Source organism: Alternaria novae-zelandiae, assembly GCF_023758075.1.
Source record: "Alternaria novae-zelandiae strain BMP 2774 chromosome Unknown scaffold_23, whole genome shotgun sequence".
Taxonomy (NCBI): domain Eukaryota; kingdom Fungi; phylum Ascomycota; class Dothideomycetes; order Pleosporales; family Pleosporaceae; genus Alternaria; species Alternaria novae-zelandiae.
Window position 1 is genome coordinate 55,161 of NW_026056983.1, and position 19,087 is coordinate 74,247.

The 19,087-nt window shown below is 52.5% G+C and overlaps 6 protein-coding genes and 1 non-coding gene across 7 annotated transcripts; 4 read left to right on the forward strand and 3 right to left on the reverse strand.

The window, feature by feature from the left end:
- Positions 1–685: 685 nt before the first annotated feature.
- J4E88_009179 (uncharacterized protein) lies at positions 686–2,449 on the reverse strand (the record flags this gene model as incomplete). Its single annotated transcript, XM_049402784.1, has 4 exons — positions 686–775; positions 1,006–1,549; positions 1,595–2,106; positions 2,159–2,449. The coding sequence occupies 4 exons, from the start codon at positions 2,447–2,449 to the stop codon at positions 686–688; spliced, it is 1,437 nt and encodes a 478-aa protein (XP_049251272.1).
- Positions 2,450–3,326: 877 nt separating this feature from the next.
- Positions 3,327–5,341, forward strand: J4E88_009180 (uncharacterized protein; the record flags this gene model as incomplete). The annotated part of the gene is made up of 4 exons (XM_049402785.1): positions 3,327–3,368; positions 3,432–3,753; positions 3,803–4,031; positions 4,078–5,341. The coding sequence occupies 4 exons, from the start codon at positions 3,327–3,329 to the stop codon at positions 5,339–5,341; spliced, it is 1,857 nt and encodes a 618-aa protein (XP_049251273.1).
- A 733-nt stretch (positions 5,342–6,074) lies between these two features.
- On the reverse strand, positions 6,075–6,164 carry J4E88_009181. Its single transcript has one exon. It is a non-coding gene; the product is annotated as a tRNA-Arg (tRNA).
- A 2,944-nt stretch (positions 6,165–9,108) lies between these two features.
- Positions 9,109–9,528, forward strand: J4E88_009182 (uncharacterized protein; the record flags this gene model as incomplete). The annotated part of the gene is made up of 1 exon (XM_049402786.1): positions 9,109–9,528. The coding sequence occupies one exon, from the start codon at positions 9,109–9,111 to the stop codon at positions 9,526–9,528; it is 420 nt and encodes a 139-aa protein (XP_049251274.1).
- A 2,109-nt stretch (positions 9,529–11,637) lies between these two features.
- J4E88_009183 (uncharacterized protein) lies at positions 11,638–13,434 on the forward strand (the record flags this gene model as incomplete). Its single annotated transcript, XM_049402787.1, has 3 exons — positions 11,638–12,140; positions 12,190–12,539; positions 12,599–13,434. The coding sequence occupies 3 exons, from the start codon at positions 11,638–11,640 to the stop codon at positions 13,432–13,434; spliced, it is 1,689 nt and encodes a 562-aa protein (XP_049251275.1).
- A 1,060-nt stretch (positions 13,435–14,494) lies between these two features.
- J4E88_009184 (uncharacterized protein) lies at positions 14,495–16,843 on the forward strand (the record flags this gene model as incomplete). The annotated part of the gene is made up of 2 exons (XM_049402788.1): positions 14,495–15,911; positions 15,948–16,843. 2 exons carry the CDS (start codon positions 14,495–14,497, stop codon positions 16,841–16,843), a joined length of 2,313 nt encoding a protein of 770 aa, XP_049251276.1.
- Positions 16,844–16,952: 109 nt separating this feature from the next.
- On the reverse strand, positions 16,953–18,962 carry J4E88_009185 (uncharacterized protein; the record flags this gene model as incomplete). Its single annotated transcript, XM_049402789.1, has 1 exon — positions 16,953–18,962. The coding sequence occupies one exon, from the start codon at positions 18,960–18,962 to the stop codon at positions 16,953–16,955; it is 2,010 nt and encodes a 669-aa protein (XP_049251277.1).
- Positions 18,963–19,087: the final 125 nt, after the last annotated feature.

Here is a 19,087-nt window from a genome sequence, read left to right on the forward strand (position 1 = left end):
TGTAGAACATGACAAGAGTGTTGTTGTTGGTAAAGGGATATAAGTATCGTGACTGGCATGGCCGACTATAGCAATGACTCCTATTGAAAGCGACATGTGCTCTGGCAGTGGGAATGTTGCCAGAGCTATATATACCAAACATTGGCTAACGACCGTTACTACACGACATCATTCTCCTGACTATAATCATCTCAATACGCCGAAGCTGGACTGTTGCCGTCCTACTCAGAGTCCACGCCTAGTCATATTCTACGCCCTCCTGATCGTCGTATACCTGAGCGTCATCTAAATATCGTTCTTACAACATGGTATGGACAGCCTTGAGACAATGCCGTTTCCGGCAGCAAGTCAGATCAGGCCATCAATGACGATTTGAACCACCCACCCACTCAACGGCACGGATAGCCATCGAAAGAAGAAGTGGTTGCCTTATCCTTTGTAACTCGCAATATCTCATTCTTCCCTTTACGTGGTGTACTATCATTTGCGAAAAGTTCGAGTAGATCTATCAGTTGCTTTGAGGCACAACAAGGTATCAAGCAGTGTGAAATGCATGGTGGAGAGCCGATGCTTCTATTGAAGTTCTACCGTAAACGTACTGCTACCCATGTTGCAGTAAATGCAGGGCGCGTGGGGCTCCACCACGTTATATGAGCTCGTCTATTTGGAGTGGGGTCTTGGGTTATCAGGAGAAATCCTCTTCTTCTTCGTCCTCTCTTCCCTCGTCCAAGCCTAGATAATGGACAACTGCCTCTGTGTCGAGGAGTTTGGCTTTCTGTTTGTCGTCAGTGCGGTTCCGGCGAGAAGATGCAGGAACAGTAATTTGGTAGTTGGTAGTCTGACAGTCTGGGCTCTCAAGCGCATGCAACCAAATTTGGTGCGACGCCACACCACATAAACTGTCGTCGAAGGACATGATGCGACACATGCCCTCTAGCGGTGTAAGGTCCGAAACGTACTATGATGGAGCTCGCACTGCGGGGTATAGAGAGAAATTGGTCTTACCTGGCTGTCAAGAGTAGCAACTGCACGCTTGAGCAAGTCTAGCTCCAAACTTCGGAGTCTCTCCGCAAGTCGCCACGGCATGTCCCGCATTGTACCCGTCCGTTTGGCACCCTCTGTTTCCTGGAGCAGCTCGATCTGCGCATCAACGCGATTTTGTAGGAGAACCGTGGCACGTAGCTGGAAGACATCCCATAATGGGTCTTGTTCAAGATTTTCTCGGAGCTTCACGGTATCGAGTTCCTGCTCTTTCCAGAAAGATTGGACTTCTCTCTTGCCATCGGTGGTTTGTCTGACCTTGAAGTCTAGACCATCTTCTTCGTTGACTACGACGAGCCATATGAAGTCACTTTCCCAATCTATGGTACCGTCTTCCTCAAAGATGCGGAAGCCCGGTGCGACCTTGGACACGTAGATCTTCGCGGGTCTGAGGGGGTCGTCATCCGGGATATCAAGGTCTAGAAATACGACTTTCGCAGACGTCATTGCATCCTCGAGGAATCCGTACGAAAAGATGTTTTCGCATGCGCCTTTGTCGTCGCCGTATCTACATTTGTGAGCGAGTATCCTCCGATTCGTCATGATGACCTACGTGATCGTTATCTCGTCACCAGCTTTAACTTGTTTGCCCTCTCGAAGTAGCAATAGACCATTCCCGTTACCATCAGTCTCGTACAATGCGGCCGTCGCATCACCAGACGCGTGGTTTGCCATGTCGACGCAGGGGACCATGCAGTCACCAGTACCGGGAAATTCCAAAGCTCTAGATCTGTACATGGCATCGACGCACATCCAGTCGTCGAAAGTCAGCATACCATTATCTTCATCCCACCAGTATTTTTTACACCAGCTGATGGATTCTGTCGCAGTCCGCAAATTTTCGAACTCGCGCAATAAGCTGTTGAGCTTTGCGCTGACTGCAGGTTTGAGCGTGGTTCCAACGAGAAGCTCCTGTTCTTCCTCGCTCCAGAAAGTGGGTAGCAGCTCATCTGGAAGGAACTTGACGTATTCCGTAAGAGGATTGAGCACGCCAACATCCTTTGTATTGGGGCAGCAGATGGTTGCTTGGAGGAGTAGAAAAGTAAGAACGGCACCTCTTGTTGTCTGTTTCATGTTAGTGCCGGGCACAATTGCATTTCTTCTGGAATTGCCACACCCTTCCAAAATCTCCAAGGGCTTCGAGAAGTTCGCGCAGATGATGATCGGACTTTGCGATAAGTTCAATATTCTGACGAGAAATGATCAACTCCTTGGGCACGACAAGTAAAGGCTCAGCTTCGCCCCCTTGAAGCTTCTCGTCAGCAATGACTGTAGACCCTCTGTCCTCATAGCCTGGCAGCGGGCCTACTTTGACGCCGTTGAACTTGACGCCATTGAACGTTGCCCAGGTAGGTAAAACATCAATGGACTCTTTGAGCCACCCCTGGGTCCTGCCTCTTCGGATCATCGTAATCTTGATATGGTAGATGAGGCTTTACAGCGCACGGGCGCGGCCCACTGCTACTCTGCGACACACAGGTTTTGTGGGTCGCCAAGGATCCCGCCTCAAACAGCGACAACTCTGTGGAGTCTGTACGATGACAGCTGACTGTTGACAGTTGGAGTAGCACAGAAGAAACAACAACGGCTCGATGGCTGCATGCGGTGAGGACGATCGCGATGCCGACGGGCTCTAGTGCGGGTCGCGCAAATTGTCCGCGATTACTGCAGCAATCGAGATGCAGGCTGCCTTTAGGAGTCCGTACACTGGACCCTGTGAGGTCATGCAGACACGACGACAGCTGCAGGTCCAAAGCCTCGAGCTGCTGGTTCCCTAAGAGACGGAAACAAACAGAGTCGTAGCCGGCGGGACAAGAGATGCTGGTAAACGAAGAGATATGTCTCAGGACACCAATAGGCAGTGCGTCATGCAAACAGCAGGGAGGGCCTCACCAGTTGTTGTGTTGTTATGGTGCTTGGGCCAAGACGTCTAGAGTTGTTATGATGGCGTTGCGGGCATCCCGAAACCATGGAGTGGAGCTAGCGGGCGCGTCCGTGCGTCTGTAAACAACAACAACATGGAGGATGTGCTTAAACCTCCAACCATCCGCCGTCACACATCTTTACAGCTATTCCTTACTCCGACCGCAGCAGGACACGCAGACGCAGACGGCACTTCCGCCACCAGCCATACCGACGACGCATCTTCCTTTGCGCTGCGCTGCCGACATCGCTGCTCTCGTCCCAAGTCGGCATCTCGTCAACGTCCTTCCCAGCTGTAGTCAACACCTGCGGGTCGCACCTTCTTCTTCGCAATGGCTTCACCACGCGATCGAGTGGCCAAGATGTCGCGCGCATCCACCACCAGCTATGGTCAGGTGATCGAGGTGAGCACCACAACACACACCAAAACAAAGCGACTGCGGGACCCGTTCTGATCGATCTCCTAGTACATCCAAGACAGACTCTACCTGGCATCCTACACAAGCCCGCCCGATGCGAACACTCCGTTCCCGTACCCCAAGCAGAGCCAATCGCCCTCCAAGCGGTCGTCGCGCGCGCAAGTAGGTCCTACTGCCGCCGGCCCCAAGGCGCACCCTCCCGTCTACTTTAGTATCGACAAGACGCTCCTGTACAACGCCTTCCACGGCGACTTTGGCCCACTGCACATTGGCCACCTCTACCGGTTCGCGGTACAGCTGCACGAGGTTCTGGGCGATCCTCTCAACGAGGACCGCGCCGTCGTCTTCTGGAGCAGCGCCGACTCGAGGAGTGAGCTACTCCACATTCCTCGCTCAATAGCACCCGTTAACATGCCTAGGTCGCGCAAACGCTGCCTGCATTCTCGCATGCTACATGGTGCTCATCCAGTCATGGCCACCTCACCTTGCTCTGGCGCCCATTGCCCAGATGGACCCGCCGTGCATGCCCTTCCGCGACGCCGGCTACAGCCAGGCCGACTATGTTCTGAACATCCAGGACGTCATCTACGGTGTATGGAAGGCTAAGGAGGAGGGCCTCTGCGGTCTCAAGGACTTCAGCCTCGAGGAGTATGTCTACCGAATCACGCCTACCAATGAATACTGACAGGTCTAGGTACGAGAAGTTTGAGCGCGTAGACATGGGCGACTTCAACTGGGTCACTCCCAACTTCCTCGCTTTTGCCTCTCCCCAGCAACAACCCACACACGAGATCCCGACCTCATCACCGATGTACGCGACGCTTCCCTCCAACATCGCCGAGATCCAGCGATCTGGACTCCCTGGTCCCTTCAAGAACGTGCTCTCGCACTTTTGCGCGCGCAACGTTGGACTCGTCGTACGCCTCAACTCGGAACTGTACTCCTCTTCATACTTCACCAAGCTCGGCATCCAGCACTTGAACATGATCTTCGACGACGGAACTTGCCCACCGCTGTCCCTCGTACGCAAGTTCGTCAACCTCGCCCACGAGATGATCACAGTGCAGAAGCGCGGCATCGCAGTCCACTGCAAGGCTGGACTGGGACGAACTGGCTGCTTGATCGGCGCGTACCTGATCTACAAGCACGGCTTCACCGCCAACGAGATTATCGCATACATGCGCTTCATGCGCCCGGGCATGGTCGTTGGCCCCCAACAGCACTGGCTGCACCTGAACCAGGGTACTTTCCGAGAGTGGTGGTACGAGGACCAGTTCAAGGCAAAGTACGCGCAGACCGTGCCATCGACGCCTACCAAGTCACCGCACAAGCAGCGCCTCGCTAGCAACGGGCAAACCTTCACACCGCCCAACGGATCGTCCAAGCGCGCCGCGCTCGGCGAGATCGAGTCGAACGAGCGAAGCAACTCGGGCCACATTGGCGTGTTGGAGGACAACCTGCCTGCGCCGACACCTGGACAACCGCGAAAGACTAGCAAACTTTACGGCAACGGCTCGCGGTCACCACAGCGCATCGACGAGAACGAGCCCTTCACCAGGTCGCACACAGAGGTCAGAGCGGACATTACACGCTTCGATGGCGAGTCAGACGAGGAGTTCCACCTGCGCCAGATTGCGCGACGCACATCATCGCGCTCTCCTCAGCGCTCGCCTACCCTCAAGGACAAGCAGCGTCGCGCATTCAGCACCACGTCCGTCGTCCAAACGTCAGTCACCCACACCTCTTTCGGCTTCGGTGAGGAGAGCGATCTCGAGAACACTGCGCCGGCTGGCATACGGCCAAAGACACCAAAAGAGAAGAGCGGCAGTGGCAGCATCAACATGGGCAAGATCCGATCGAGTCCCTCGCGCCGAAGCACCGACGGCAAGTCTGCTGTACGAAAAACCAGCGGTCGTGTCGGAAGCATGGGCAACGCCATCTCCCGCCCAAAGTCATGAGCATCGTCACTGGATTTTGCGTTTCTGATCCCGCATCTTCATTCCGGGAGTTCTAGCACGGCGTCTTGGGACACGACCTTCATCGTCACTTCGTTTCTCGTCTCAGTCAATTCTTCGTCGAACAGCATGCCATCGGGCTTGACGCTACACATGTCGTCTGCGGGCGGGCGTTTTTGGATCACTACAAAGAGTGCATAACGGAGTTGGGTCATCATTCTCGGAGTTTACTGGGGGCGCATGGTGTGCTAATGTCTCTTTCTACTGTCTCATTACCCAGTCACTTGTTGCTGCATCTTTACTTTAGTCTTGTCCCTTTTCGCGGTAATCTGGCTGCGGATATGTTCATGACGTGTATGAGTTGATGACTACTTCTAATTGTCCAAAAACAATGGCATGTTCTTCTCTATCATACTTGACATGTCTGATGAATTGTGACTGGGACTTTTTCTTTGCACGACTGAAGAAAGGTCTATTCTCAAATTTGGTTGACGAAAGATTGTGCTGCATACAAGTATCTATCTAACCCTAAGGATATGTTACCCCAATATCAATCAAGATAATACATCCAAGGGTCCTAGACGTTAGCTCTGCTATTTCTACTAAGCCCCTATATATTTGGTGGTGGCGTATAGGTGATAGGTCTCCAACCGAAAAAAAAAAGTTGCATCTCGCCATCATAACCAGCAAAATATTTCGTTCAAGTCAGTGTACACCACTGATCGTGAGCGACATACGATCAGCACGGGACTCGAACCCGCAACCTTGGCCTTGGAATATCTGTAGGAGATAGGAGGGCCACGCGCTACCATTGCGCCAACCGACCGGTTGCCATGAAGAGTTCTTGTGGTGGGAGATGTCTATGTAGCTGTTGAGCAACGAGACGAGTCTACCTGTCCCTGACCTCATAATCTATTTCTGGATTGTAGCAGCCTGGGCTGGTTGGATGTGTGTTGTGCTATAGCGGTGAAGTTTTTGCTGGACGATGTGGAGGGAGGTATGTAGGTGTGGGGATGGTTTGGCCGAGGTTTGTAGAACAGAGCCGAGATGCATACAGTATATCCTAATTGAGCCGCTGAATGTGATCGATCTTATTCCAATTGTCACAAATGGGCATATATGCGACAGAACTCAGATTGAATGAGGAGGTTGTCGTTGACTTGCACGCACGCCTAGATAAGATTAGACGGCGATGACGCGATCGACAATTTTTGGTCAACCTAAACCCCTTGCAGCCAGAACAGTAAACAATCATGTAATACCAATTCCCTTACCCACACAACCTACCCATGTAACAAGTACAAATAGTTACCGCCGTGCAGTTGAATTTTTAAAGTAATTTGTTGTGGATAATTATTGCTGCTGCCCGGCAAGCTTCGGCGACTTCCGTTCTGTGCACACAAGAACTTTGGAAATAGCAGCCAGGAAAGAATCGCGACCCCAAGAAGTGACTGGATATCAACGACCATGGTATGCAGCCAAGGGTTTTCGCTTAGTCTGGACTAAGATGTCTCTCGAATACGTGGCTGACAGGGCTGGCTGCTGGTGTAGGTGCACGCCGACGCGTCCGATTTTGCCGATGGAATGAGTAAGAAGGAGGTTTATGAGCAAGTGCTTGAGCAGGCGAGGTCGCTTTTTGATGGGCAGAGGAATTGGGTAAGTTAACTCTCAAAAAAATTTCACGGATGAGGAAGATGAATAGGATTGCTAACATTGTGTAGGTCTGGTGAGCTCCTACCCTTTCCAAGCGACAAATGTCCCTTCCTAACCAAGACTTTCACCAAACAGCAACTTCTCCAACACAGCATCCCTCCTCTGGCACGCGTACCAATCGCTGCCCTCCCCCTCCTCCTCCGTCAACTGGGCAGGTTTCTACTTCACTTCCCCAATAAATGCGTCGCAACTCCTGCTCGGCCCCTTCCAAGGCCAGGTAGCATGTCAAACCATCAACTTCGGGCGCGGTGTATGCGGGACTGCGGCGAAAGAAGCAAAGACGCAGCTAGTGGCAGATGTAGAGACTTTTCCGGGACATATTGCTTGTGACGGGAGGAGTAGGAGTGAGATTGTTGTTCCGGTTGTGCAGGGTGGGAAGGTATGTTCTTTTTCTTTTGTTCCTTGCTCCAATGAGGGATTGAATGATGAGGGATAGGCGAGCAGCTGAGTCAAAAATGGGCATGAAAGAGTTGCTAACACGTGCACAGGTTGTAGCGATTATTGACATAGATTGTGCGGAACTGAATGGATTTAACGCGGAGGATCAGGCGGCTTTGGAGGAGTTGGCGGAGTTGTTGGCACAGTCTTGCGATTTTTGAATTAAGGACATGGGTATGATAGGGGAATTTTCAAGATAGGGTATAAGGAGATAAAATAGACAGGGTAGAGGGACTGGTAGAATCGTGCATTACTGCATATCGGAACTGTAATTACTCTAAACGCGTTGAAGCAAATACAATGGGTTCAAGGACGCGCCTTGGTGGAACATGGACGTGGCGGCGATTTCTGAAGATACGCTCAATGGACCACGTTGAAAGACCAGGACGCTGTGCATACTTGCCATCTATAAAGTCCTCACTTCTTCATCAGATTCTTGTCATATGTCAGTGCTGTGTCGACAAACCATACTCACCTCTTCTCTACACAGAAGGTTGCCTTTTTCCAGCCATGATTGAATCAACGTCCTTCAATATCCGACGGCCGCGTGCCGTACTAGCAATTTCTCTTTGCATATTCGCCATATAACGTCTGTGGTTCTCTTCCTCTATCTCGCATGCCATTTCAGATATCCATCTTCCTTGAACATCCCTGAACATATCTCTCTTGTCCTTTTCTGTGGGATCCCTAATACGTGGTCGGGTGGAAAGCGGGATCTTACAGAAGACTACGCCCCACCCGCGTACACTCGATATATGTCTCCATACCCAGCGGAACTTTTCGTCGCAACAGATCTTGTTGCTGTCCATGCCGTGCAACCGAAATTGTTCGGTTCGTTCACCGAAGAGGAGAACCCATCTTTTGGGTCTCGGTATTGAGCCAGTCGTTCCGGCATAGCTTGCCATCTTATTGGCTAATTTCCTTGTCGCGTGAATATATGGATGTGTTTGAAAGAATTGGTACGTATCGGATTTGTCATGTAAGTGGATAGTGAGAGTATCGAACCAGAATTCCCTGAATACGAGGGATGGGTCGTTGGAATCAAACAAACACGTATGCGTACGATAGCAAATAGTTAGGTTGCGCCAACCACAGAAAGAGTCAGGTGGAGTGTACACCATCTCCAGTCCAGTGCTTTGGCGTACAACATCGGCTACTTCAGAGATGGCAGTGGCCATGCGTTTGCAAATCTCTGGTTCGAGCTCATGTTGTATTGTCTTGCAGCTGCAGAGAAGACCGGTAAATTGGGTTGGTGGACTATTGGATTTTAAAGGGATGATAGGGACAAGTTCGTCGTAGATACGCAAGCGCAATTCGCAAGGGAGCCCCAATAGAGGGCTGAGCTGGAGCACGGTATCTTCCATGGCGCGTCGAGATGTTGGAAGGCAGGGAAGTAGGTCTAGAGACTACTCCAAGATGAAGACATGTAAAGTGGGTGACCTGACGTCGATGTAGCCTCCAGGGTGTTCAGCTCTTTCCTAGGTTGACGTGGAAGGAAGTTTGTCGATGTTGACGATGCGCCCGCCCCACTTTAACGGTATCACGTGCGGACCCGTTATTCGATCTCGCGCTCAGCCATCCAAAGCTGCCCGCTCTCCATACACCGGCGCAACATCAACATGCCGTCCTCGGACTACACGGCGGCCACAGGCGGCGCGCTGAAACTCAAAGGTGGCGGCGGCGTCGACAAAAAGAAGAAAAAGAAGAAGCCAAAGACTACCGAATCCACGAAACCCGCCGAAGATACGTCCACCAGCGTCGCGAAACGGTCGCCGACCGACGATGACGCGCGCAAGTCACCTTCAGGCACACCAGGCCGCTCAATGTCACCCGAAACTGCAGAGCGATCGATACGAGAGGGCGGCGGCAGGCAGAAGACAGAAGCGGAAAGACGGCACGACGAGATGCGAAGGAAGAGAATGGAGGAGAGACTGAAGAAGGAGGGAGTCAAGACACATAAGGAGAAGGTGGAGGAACTCAACAAGTACCTGAGCGGACTGAGCGAGCACCACGACATGCCCAAGATCGGACCTGGCTAACGCGCCTGGGTGGTGGCTAGCTGCGACATCACGGTGGATCTGCTATACACGAACGCATTTCGAAGACTATCAAGTACAACGCGACGAACATCCGACAGATCGAAAAGAACGAACTACTCCGATAACGGCATACCTTCATCTGCTACGCGTGCAGACAGGCCACGGGGATTTCTGCGACTGTGTATCCGGCACAAGGATATAATCAGGAGGATGGATGAATGGATATCCTGTCGACGGGTTTTGATACTGTGTGTATAAATATCATGGAATTGTACTCTCACGATCTGATACTTGTAACAGTCATTTGAACCCTCCAAACGGGCAACGAATTGCAGACTCGTACTTTTGATCCACGGTGCCAAATACAAAAGAGCTTTCTCTAAGCTTTGTCAAGCTCGAATTCTTCTCTCTTGCGCTAGTGCAATGAATGTAATACTTCATTCAAGGAGAAAAACTAGAATCCCGGGGCCTACGTTGAAGTTGGGCTCACTACTTTTCATGCTTCCAGGCTGATGTAAGCTGCAGACCTGTTCGGCTTTTCTTTGTGTGAGGTGGCAGCGGCTCCTCAATTTAACTAGTCAAGTCTTCAAGCATAAGCCAGGTTCCGGTGGCTTTAACTGGGCGCATGCTGACCGCGTCTACGCGCCTGAAACATTCCAGAAAACATATCCATTGGACGTTGTGATCCGCTGTCAGCCTTGTCGGTGCACAAAGCCTTGTGAGGACACAACTCTTAGGCTCTCGGGATGGTCACATGTGCAAGTATCACGCCTCGAGTACACCCACCTGCCCAAAAGACACCCAAAAGACCGCATGGGATGACGCTCGAGTCAGCTCAGAGCACTCCGGTCTTCGTGCTTCCAAATCGGTGCATGTCATTGGAGGAACGAGAGTCTTGTGCCATCAGTCGGAACCAGTATACGAATTGCCACGGTTATCTGCAGGCTGACGACTCCAATCAAACCCTTGCACGCAGTCTGGCGACACATCTGGCCGAGTAGATTGCGCAAATTGTCTGTGCAGTGACTGCATCAGTGCGGGAGGGGCGGGGGCGTTCTCGCACAGAACGCACGTCTTGTTCCCGCCATTCGCGGAAGCCCATCGCGAAAGTCGTGGTCCAGAGCCATCTCGCACTTCTCATCCCACCGAAGACGAGACGGACTGCGCGAACGCGTAGTGACAGCGATACCACCGCAATAGGTCCGCGCGCTAGAATGTGTTCTAGAAAGGCGTACAATCCGCACGACTCTCGATGCAGCACCCCTAGTAAGCCCACGATAGTGGAAACTGTTGTGATGGGTTGTAGCTTGGATCCACCTGCCGAGAATGCTTAGCGTGTACTAGGGCGCCCGATAGCTGCTTGCTTCAGCGCCATTGAGGCTTGTCTCAATGCCAAATCGCACCTTAAGCGAGTTGGAACGCCCGGCGCCCCATCCTGCGGTCGCGTGCTGGTCGAAGGCGCCTCGGTGTATCGAGAGGTTTGCTTGACAATACTCTGTACGAACGGTATCTGCGACGTGTGAACAGCAACGAGAAAAGGCTGGTTGTTGTACGACAATTTGCGACGCAAGCAGGCATGCATGCCGTGCATAAGCTGTACCCCTCTTTGAGTAGACAAGGCTTGTATCGAAGCTTGTCACTCCAACGTCTACCCCAGTACAGCGATCCCATCCTTATCAGCCCCGGGCGAGGTTAAGGCGATTCAAGGCGGCATAGCCCATACCGAACGGCGACACCGTCTGCATCTTAATCGTATCATTCGCTCCCAATCACACCATTGACCAGTAGGCTTTCCAGACCACACCGGAGCTGCGCCGCGACTAGTCTGCAGAATGACAGTCGCCGCTGGGGTCCAGCCCATGCTCTGCTTTTGCGAGCGGTTCCCGGGTGCTGGGACGAGGGTGCTGCGAAGTTGAGAAGGGAACCCTCGCAGGCGCGTAGGTATAAATGCCGTTTCGTACCCCCATTCACCCGGCTTGCAAGGCTATCTTCTCTCGCGCCTCTACCCTTCTTGTGCTCTCCTGGGTTCTTTATCCCTGGTAGACTCAGGCTCAGTCTTCCACTTCGCTGAGTATACCTCTTGGTGTTCTTATCTCCCTGTCGCCCGATATGTCGGCCAACGACTACGAAAAGCAGCAGTATGTCGCTGGCGAGAGTCCGTCTGACCATGCTGTGGGCGATGTCCACGACATTAAGGACCACGCCCTCAATGAGGCTGCTGGTGTCTATGGTTCCGCTCAGAAAGCCGAGGACTATGGCTACGTCCAGAGAGGTCTCAAGTCGCGCCACATCCAGTTCATCGCACTCGGAGGTACCATCGGTACTGGTCTGTTCCTCGGTATTGCCAGTGCTTTCGCCAATGCCGGCCCCGTCTCTGTCCTCCTTGGTTATACCATCACGGGTGTCGCCGTCTTCGGCATGATGCAGTGTCTTGGAGAGATGGCCACATGGCTCCCGCTTCCCGGTGCTATCCCGCAGTACGCTGCTCGCTATGCGGACCCCGCTCTTGGTTTTGCCGTCGGTTGGAACAACTGGTACAACAGCTCCATTACACTCTGCGCCGAGATCTCTGCTGCCGCTCTCTTGATCAACTTCTGGGATCAGGAAGAGAAGTAAGTTTAACTGTCCAATCGACTTCCAACACTTTCTGACTCCAGTTAGGTACAATCCTGCGATATGGATCTCCATCATCATCGTCATCATCGTCTTTCTGAACATCTTCGCCGTCTCGATTTACGGAGAAGCCGAGTTCATCTTTGCATCCATCAAGATCATAACAATCATTGGACTGCTTCTTGCCGGTCTAGTCATTATGCTCGGTGGAGGTCCTGACCATGACAGGCGAGGATTCCGTTATTGGAAGGAAGGTGCGATGAAGGAGTACGTGGGCACTGGGAATACGGGTCGCTTCACGGGTCTCTGGTCTACACTTGTCAACGCAGCGTTCTCGTACGGTGGTGTTGAGATGGTTGCAGTCGCTGCCGGTGAAGCCGCCGACCCCCGCAGGAACAGTAAGCAACGTCTTGTCTTGACTCTTCATATAACAATTACTGACCTTGTACGTCTCTAGTCCCCAAAGCTGTTCGCCGTGTCTTCTGGCGTATTCTGTTCTTCTACGTTCTGGGATCGTTCATCATCGGTACCTGTATCAGCTCAAACGACCCTCAGCTCACCGACGAGAACGCCAAGGGTGCTCAGTCATCTCCCTGGGTCATCGCCATGAAGAACGCAGGAATTCCCGTCCTCCCCCACATCGTCAACGCTGTCATCTTGACATCCGCAACCTCATCTGGCAACGCTTTCCTGTACACCGGATCGCGCTATCTCTTCAGTATCGCACAGAACGGCCAAGCCCCACAGTTCCTCCTCAGGTGCAACAAGAAGGGTGTCCCGGTCTACGCTGTTGCAGTCACAGCCTCAATCTCGCTACTCACATACATGAGTGTCAGCGCTGGTGCCAACAAGGTATTCGGATGGTTCCAGAACTTGACCACCATCGCGTCGCTCTTTACTTGGTGCACCATCACCTACACATACACCCGGTTCCGTGCGGCATGCATCGCCCAGAACGTCGACCGCAGCACCATGGTCTTCGCTAGCAAGTGGCAGCCATACGTTGCGTGGACTGCCTTCGCTTACTTCGCCCTCATTATCCTCTTCAATGGCTTCAAGGTCTTCACAACCACTCCTTGGGGACCCGATGAGCTGACCAGCTTCTTCACTGCCTACATCGGCGTTGCGATCTTCGGTCTCCTCTATGCTTTCTGGAAGATCTTCAAGCGGACCAAGATGGTCAACCCGGCCGAGGCAGATATCTGGAGCGGCAAGGCGGCGCTTGATGCGGAGGTCTGGCCTGAGCAGATCCCGCGCAATGCGCTTGAGAAGTTCTGGTTCTGGCTTTGCTAGATGGGTGGCGGTGGTATTCGCTTGGGTGGCGTCTTTGTCTTGTCGAAGTCGGTGTATAGAAAGGACATGTTTGTAGCGACTATTATGTTGAATGAATCGTATGAACAACTATATCGTTTTGAGAAGTGAGGAGAGCTCAACAGTAGTTTTTGTGATCTGAATTACTATACACCCAAGGCGCTAGTCGCGCCCTACGCTTACGAAGGTTTGCCGTCGGGCAAGGCGTGGTGCGCCTTAACCAAATACGCGGGGCGCGATCCTCTCCACAGCGCAGGACTTTCAACCCCGGCTGCTATGAACTGCTCCTTCGAGATAATACTCTAATGCTGTGTTGACTGGTTTGATGTTCGCCCGGCACATCTCCGTCGTATTGCTTTGCTGCCAATCACATGCGATGTCGTCACGAGGCACCGTTTGATTGACCAATACTCCGATCCATGCGACAAGTATTGGGGTGCCTGAACGCGTATGCAGTGTATTCATAGGTACTTCCAGGTCATGTCGCAGTGTCGTAGGTGCCTTGGGTTCTTGCAGACTGTCGTGCGACAGTCGTAAATACAGTGTAATCTTTTGATACAACAGCCCAAAGGTACGGACAGCAAATTTCCTAGGGATTGCTCCGAGACGCTAGAGCGGAGATCGTGTGTCGCGCATTGCGGGCTCAATATTTAGCCACAAGTCATCCACTAGACCCACAGGTTTGCCTAATTGGTGCTTCGCGTGTCAGACCCTGTCGCGCGACCTTCGATCAACGGCTTCCCAGGCATCCACGTTCGTCATACATCAAACACCTTACTAACTCGGCACATCGAGTATTCGAAGTTGTCGCACATAATCAGCGACCGTCAATCTCCGCTCCAGCGCGTGTCTCCGACAGACCCTCACAAGATCTACCGGCTCTTGCATGCGCTAGTCGATCTTCCATTGATTACAAACATGGAATTGCGCAGTTAGCAACGTCGAATCTGGATCAAAGACGTTATGCGTGCGCATCTCAAGACGACAGTCATTCAAATATATCATCCTACTACAAGCGGCAAATTTGCCTTCGTCAACCAGAATGTCGGGCCTTGGAGATGACACCAAGTCGCAAACGCTCTGGACCATGAACAACCAACTCGTCAATAGCCCAGACGCGGAACAGCCCCGGAAGTCTCAAGACCAACCATTAAACCGCGCCTGTGAAGCATGCCGCATTTCCAAAGTCCGATGTCTCATGAACCCGGACACAAGCTCGACGCAGTGCCAGCGATGCGCCAAGGTGAACAGAACATGTGTTTTCGCGCCGCCAGCCAAGAGGAGGCAGAGAAAGAGAACAGACGTACGAGTTACGGAGTTGGAGAAAGAGATACAGCAGATGCGAAGTCTTCTGAAGACCAACGCCAAATCATCGAACGATGTTAGCGAACAGGAATCCGGCGATGAGGACACGGACGATCAAGGCCATGTGAGAAAGAAGGAGACGCCTCCTAGCGTATCAAGTCGCCCGAGTGTCGCAACAGCAGCGTCAATGACCACAGCATCAACCATGAAAGCCCCTACTGTCGACTCTACGTCTACTGGCGCGCCGACAGACTTCCTGGGGTCTTCTGATAACGACATTATAGATCGTGGTGTCATCTCGGAAGATCTAGCAGTCGAGCTCCTGAGCATATGGCGCACCGAGCTCGTCGCTGCATGTCCAGGCATCACGATACCCAAACAATGGGACGTGTTTGATCTCCGAGCAAACAAGCCTGCGCTCTTCCACGCAATTATGGCCGCGGCTGCGCATTCGAAAGGTTCTGCCCTGTCTGACAGACTACATGAAGAAACCGTCCTTCTCTACGCACGTTCCGCCTTCATCAAAGGCGAGAAGTCGGTTCAAGCTATCCAGGCGCTCATCGTCACAGTCACATACTACTCACCATCAAAAACACCAGGTCAGCTGCAAATCTATCAGTGGGTCAACATGGCCGCGTCGATGGCTCTGGAGTTGGGCTTGACATCCAAACCCAGAACGCACGAGCAACTCCCCAAACGTGCGATCCGATCGCTCCAGAAGATCTCTTCGCCCGAGGAGTTGCTTGAGCACTGCCGCACTATCCTCTTACTCTACATCATCAGCGCAGGCTTCTCTATGAGACTGAAACGCCCGAACATACTGCTGTTCAACAGTTGGATGGAAGAGTGCTTCAACATACTGGAAAAGTCGAAGCTCTTGGACGATAAGAGGATAGTGGCGTGGTTGAAGCTTCAGAGGATAGCCGACGAAGCAAATACGGCCTTTGGCTTCGACGATGCTAGCACAAGCTTCAGTCTCTCAGAGTTGCGCATGCAAATTATACTACGAATCTTCGACCGGCGAATGCAAGACTGGAGGAAAGGGATTCCAGACGACGTTATGACGCTGAACTTACAGATAGAGTACTACTCCGACATGTTATCCATGTGGGAGTTTGGCATGGATGGGGGTCGCTACGACGGCAAGTCCTCAAGTAAAAGTCGCATCCACCCCAACTAACACAACCCAGTCATCGAATTCCGCAACCGCCACATCACTCTCCCCGCCCTCGACGACGACTGCGTGCAACCCGAATCCCTCCTCTCGCGCTCCGCCCTCCAAATCAACGCAACCACAAAATGCATCTCGGCCGCCCACACCATCCTCGACTTCTTCATCGCCGTCCCCTGCGACAAACTGCGCAAATCGCCAAACGCCCTCTACGTCCGCGCCGTGTACTCTCTCGTTACCCTAATGAAAGCAGAATACGCGGTAGGTACCGACGCGGAAATGGGCGAGCTGCTCGAAAGCCAGAGCCTTAAAGTGAGTTATTATCTTGACACTGTGCTGGATAAGACGAATGAGGCTGGTGGGCCGCAGGAGTGTAGAGTCAGGGTGCCAAGCCATTGGAATTTCTTGCTGCATGAGAAGTTGAAGAGTTGGTGGGATGAATATCAGATTTGGAGGAAGGAGGGGAGGCATCTTAAGAGGAGGAAGAAGATGGGGGGTGGAGATGAGATGAAGACCGCAACCGGGAATCAGACTCCTGCGTTCGCGGAGCAGAATGTGCAGGTCGCGAACACTTCAGCGTCAGAGTCTGCTATCGATTCAAGTCAGGTTGCAGCACAGCAGCAGCAACAACATCAGCCCGCTCCTCCTTCTCTGCCGACATCTTCATTCGCACTGGGTAACGCGTATCCCACACCCACACCATGGAATGCGAATGACATGGCCATTGACCCGCAGCCGATCAGCGATCAAACGGCATTTACCACGGATATGGGCGACTTCTCCGCGGCGTTTCAAAACGGAGATTTATATCTGTGGAATGATATGACGGCGGACAATTTCGGGGGATGGGTTCCACAGGGGGGATCGTATGGTGGTGGTGCGGGATTTGGGGGTATGAACGGGGGCATGTTCTGAACAATTCAATTTCGTCGTGAATATATTGAGGGTCGTACTGCAAATGTGATTGTATTCCATGCAAATACCGTCTGAAGCACATCATCCCTGACACATATGGTCACCCTATCTACAATTTCTTCAACCCGCCCTCAACCCACTCGATGACTTTCTCCAGTAACCCAACATCAGCCTTGGCCTGCTCCAGCGCCTCTTCACCCTCAACAACAAGTGCGCCACCACCCGATGACAGCTCCTTCTGGAACCGCACAGCAGTCTGCTTCAGCACGTCTAGATACTGTGACTGGATGCTATGATTGCTGTTCAACTCCTTGATACCAAGTGTCTCATGTAGATGCTTCGCCTGCAGTAGTAGATAGTAGAAATTGAGTGCTGCAACGTAGAAACCAAGTTCTTGGCGAAATTGCATCCATGACTCTTCTAGGACGGCATCGGTGGCATATTGCTTGGTGAGATCTGGCCATAGGAAGGGTGCAACGGTAGATAGAGCGACTGGCGTGGCGAAGATGTTGGTTTCTTCGTGCTCGTCGTCTGCTGATTGGGGACGCGGGGCGTTGGCTTCGAGGGTCTCGCCTTTGAGCCACGATACCGCGCTTGCTTTGAGGTTCTCGTATGGGCAGTGTTCTAGCGTGTCGCGGATGAAGGTTAGGCGGACGAGATCGTGGGGATGTGAGCGCAAAACCGTTGTGGTGAGGTAATGCGCATGCCCGCGCAAGCTTGGCGACGGCGAGTTTGCGGAAATGAGCGAGATTGTTTGGAGGTATTGGGCAAATGATTCGTCGTCTTTGGGCTCGCCGATGTTGTTCTTTTCGAGTGCGATGAGGCCAAATGTAAGAACTGTGTCGAGCAGTGCTTCGGGCTCCATACCAACGGTCTGCTGCCCGAGAGTTCCGATGAAGTTGCTGAGTATCGTGGCGTGTCCTGGGAAAATGGCAATTGACGATGACTCGTCTTGCTTGGCTGAAGCATACAGTTCCTGTTTGACATTTCGCGCAGCGATAAGCAGAAGAGCGCCTGTTCGTGAGAGCGGTATATCGGCAGCCGTGGCTGGGGGCTCATCTTCTGTTCCTGGGATACCTCGCTTCTCATCCTCCGTATCCATCACAGTCCGCAGCAGCTCCTTGTACTTCAACCCAAGATCCTGAGTCAAGGCTACAATCTGTCCAAGAATCGCAACCCTAGAGGTCAGATCCTCTTCTTCTGCGAACCTATCCGCATATTTCTTGTAGTTGGGCTTGTTCGGTATCCGCCGGGGCTCGTACCGCTCCATCAGTCTGCTGGCCCACGCGAGACCTGGAACATCGTCGTCTGATGTCAACGACAAGACGTAATCCTCGAGAATATGCGTGAGGAATGACTGGAGTAGGCGATTGACAAGTTCGTTCTCCTCACTGCTCGGCGCGTCGCTCTGTGCCTCCGGATCTGGCTCCGACTGATTGGTGTTTACACGTAGCAGATTTCCGCTGCTTCGTCTTGACGGCAAATGCGGCCTCTTAGTGCCGGAAAGCGTCTTGACGAACTTGACAGCGGATAGGGTGAGGTCTTCAATGTGTGTGTTGGCCCTGTTGTATGCGAGCAGTGCAGCCTGCAGACTGGTAGAGAGGAACCGGCTTGGATATTTCGTCTTGACCCGACGATGTAGCGTTGCAAGTATAGTCAAGAGGACCTCGAACTTTAGTACCGGAAGTGGCGGGACTACGGCTGGTTGGAACGCAGGACTTGTACTCGATTCGCCCATTCCGACTTCTGCCGCTTTCTTGCTTCCGCTGATGTCTGCATCATCATCTTCTTCGTCGGTTTGATCGTGTGGTTCCTCGAATTCCAGTAGCCGCAGCGCCTCTGTCACTTTCAAGACACACTCTCTGGGGTTGCCCTTTGCGGCAATGTCTTGCAAACAATCTTCTGACAGCGGGAGCAGCGGAAGGAGCAGATGTATCAGATCCCAGCCGATAGTCGCAGTAAGCTCTGCATCTTGAAGAACCTCGTGTAGGATCGGCAAGTTCTCCTCGGACAAGTTGTATTCAATAATAGTAAGATAGGTGATGGGATCGGTAACCGGCGGACGTGAGGCTAGAAGCGGATGCTCGTCCTTCTGGGCAGGAACCTGGATCTCGGCCATGACTCGTGCTCTTGCTTGTGTGTCCGAGCTGCGTATACTGGATGGCAAGTAAAGTCGAAGCGAGCGAGAAGTGATCGAGAGTAAGGCGACGATGGAAACTGGGATGTTGAGGGTGAATGTACCTA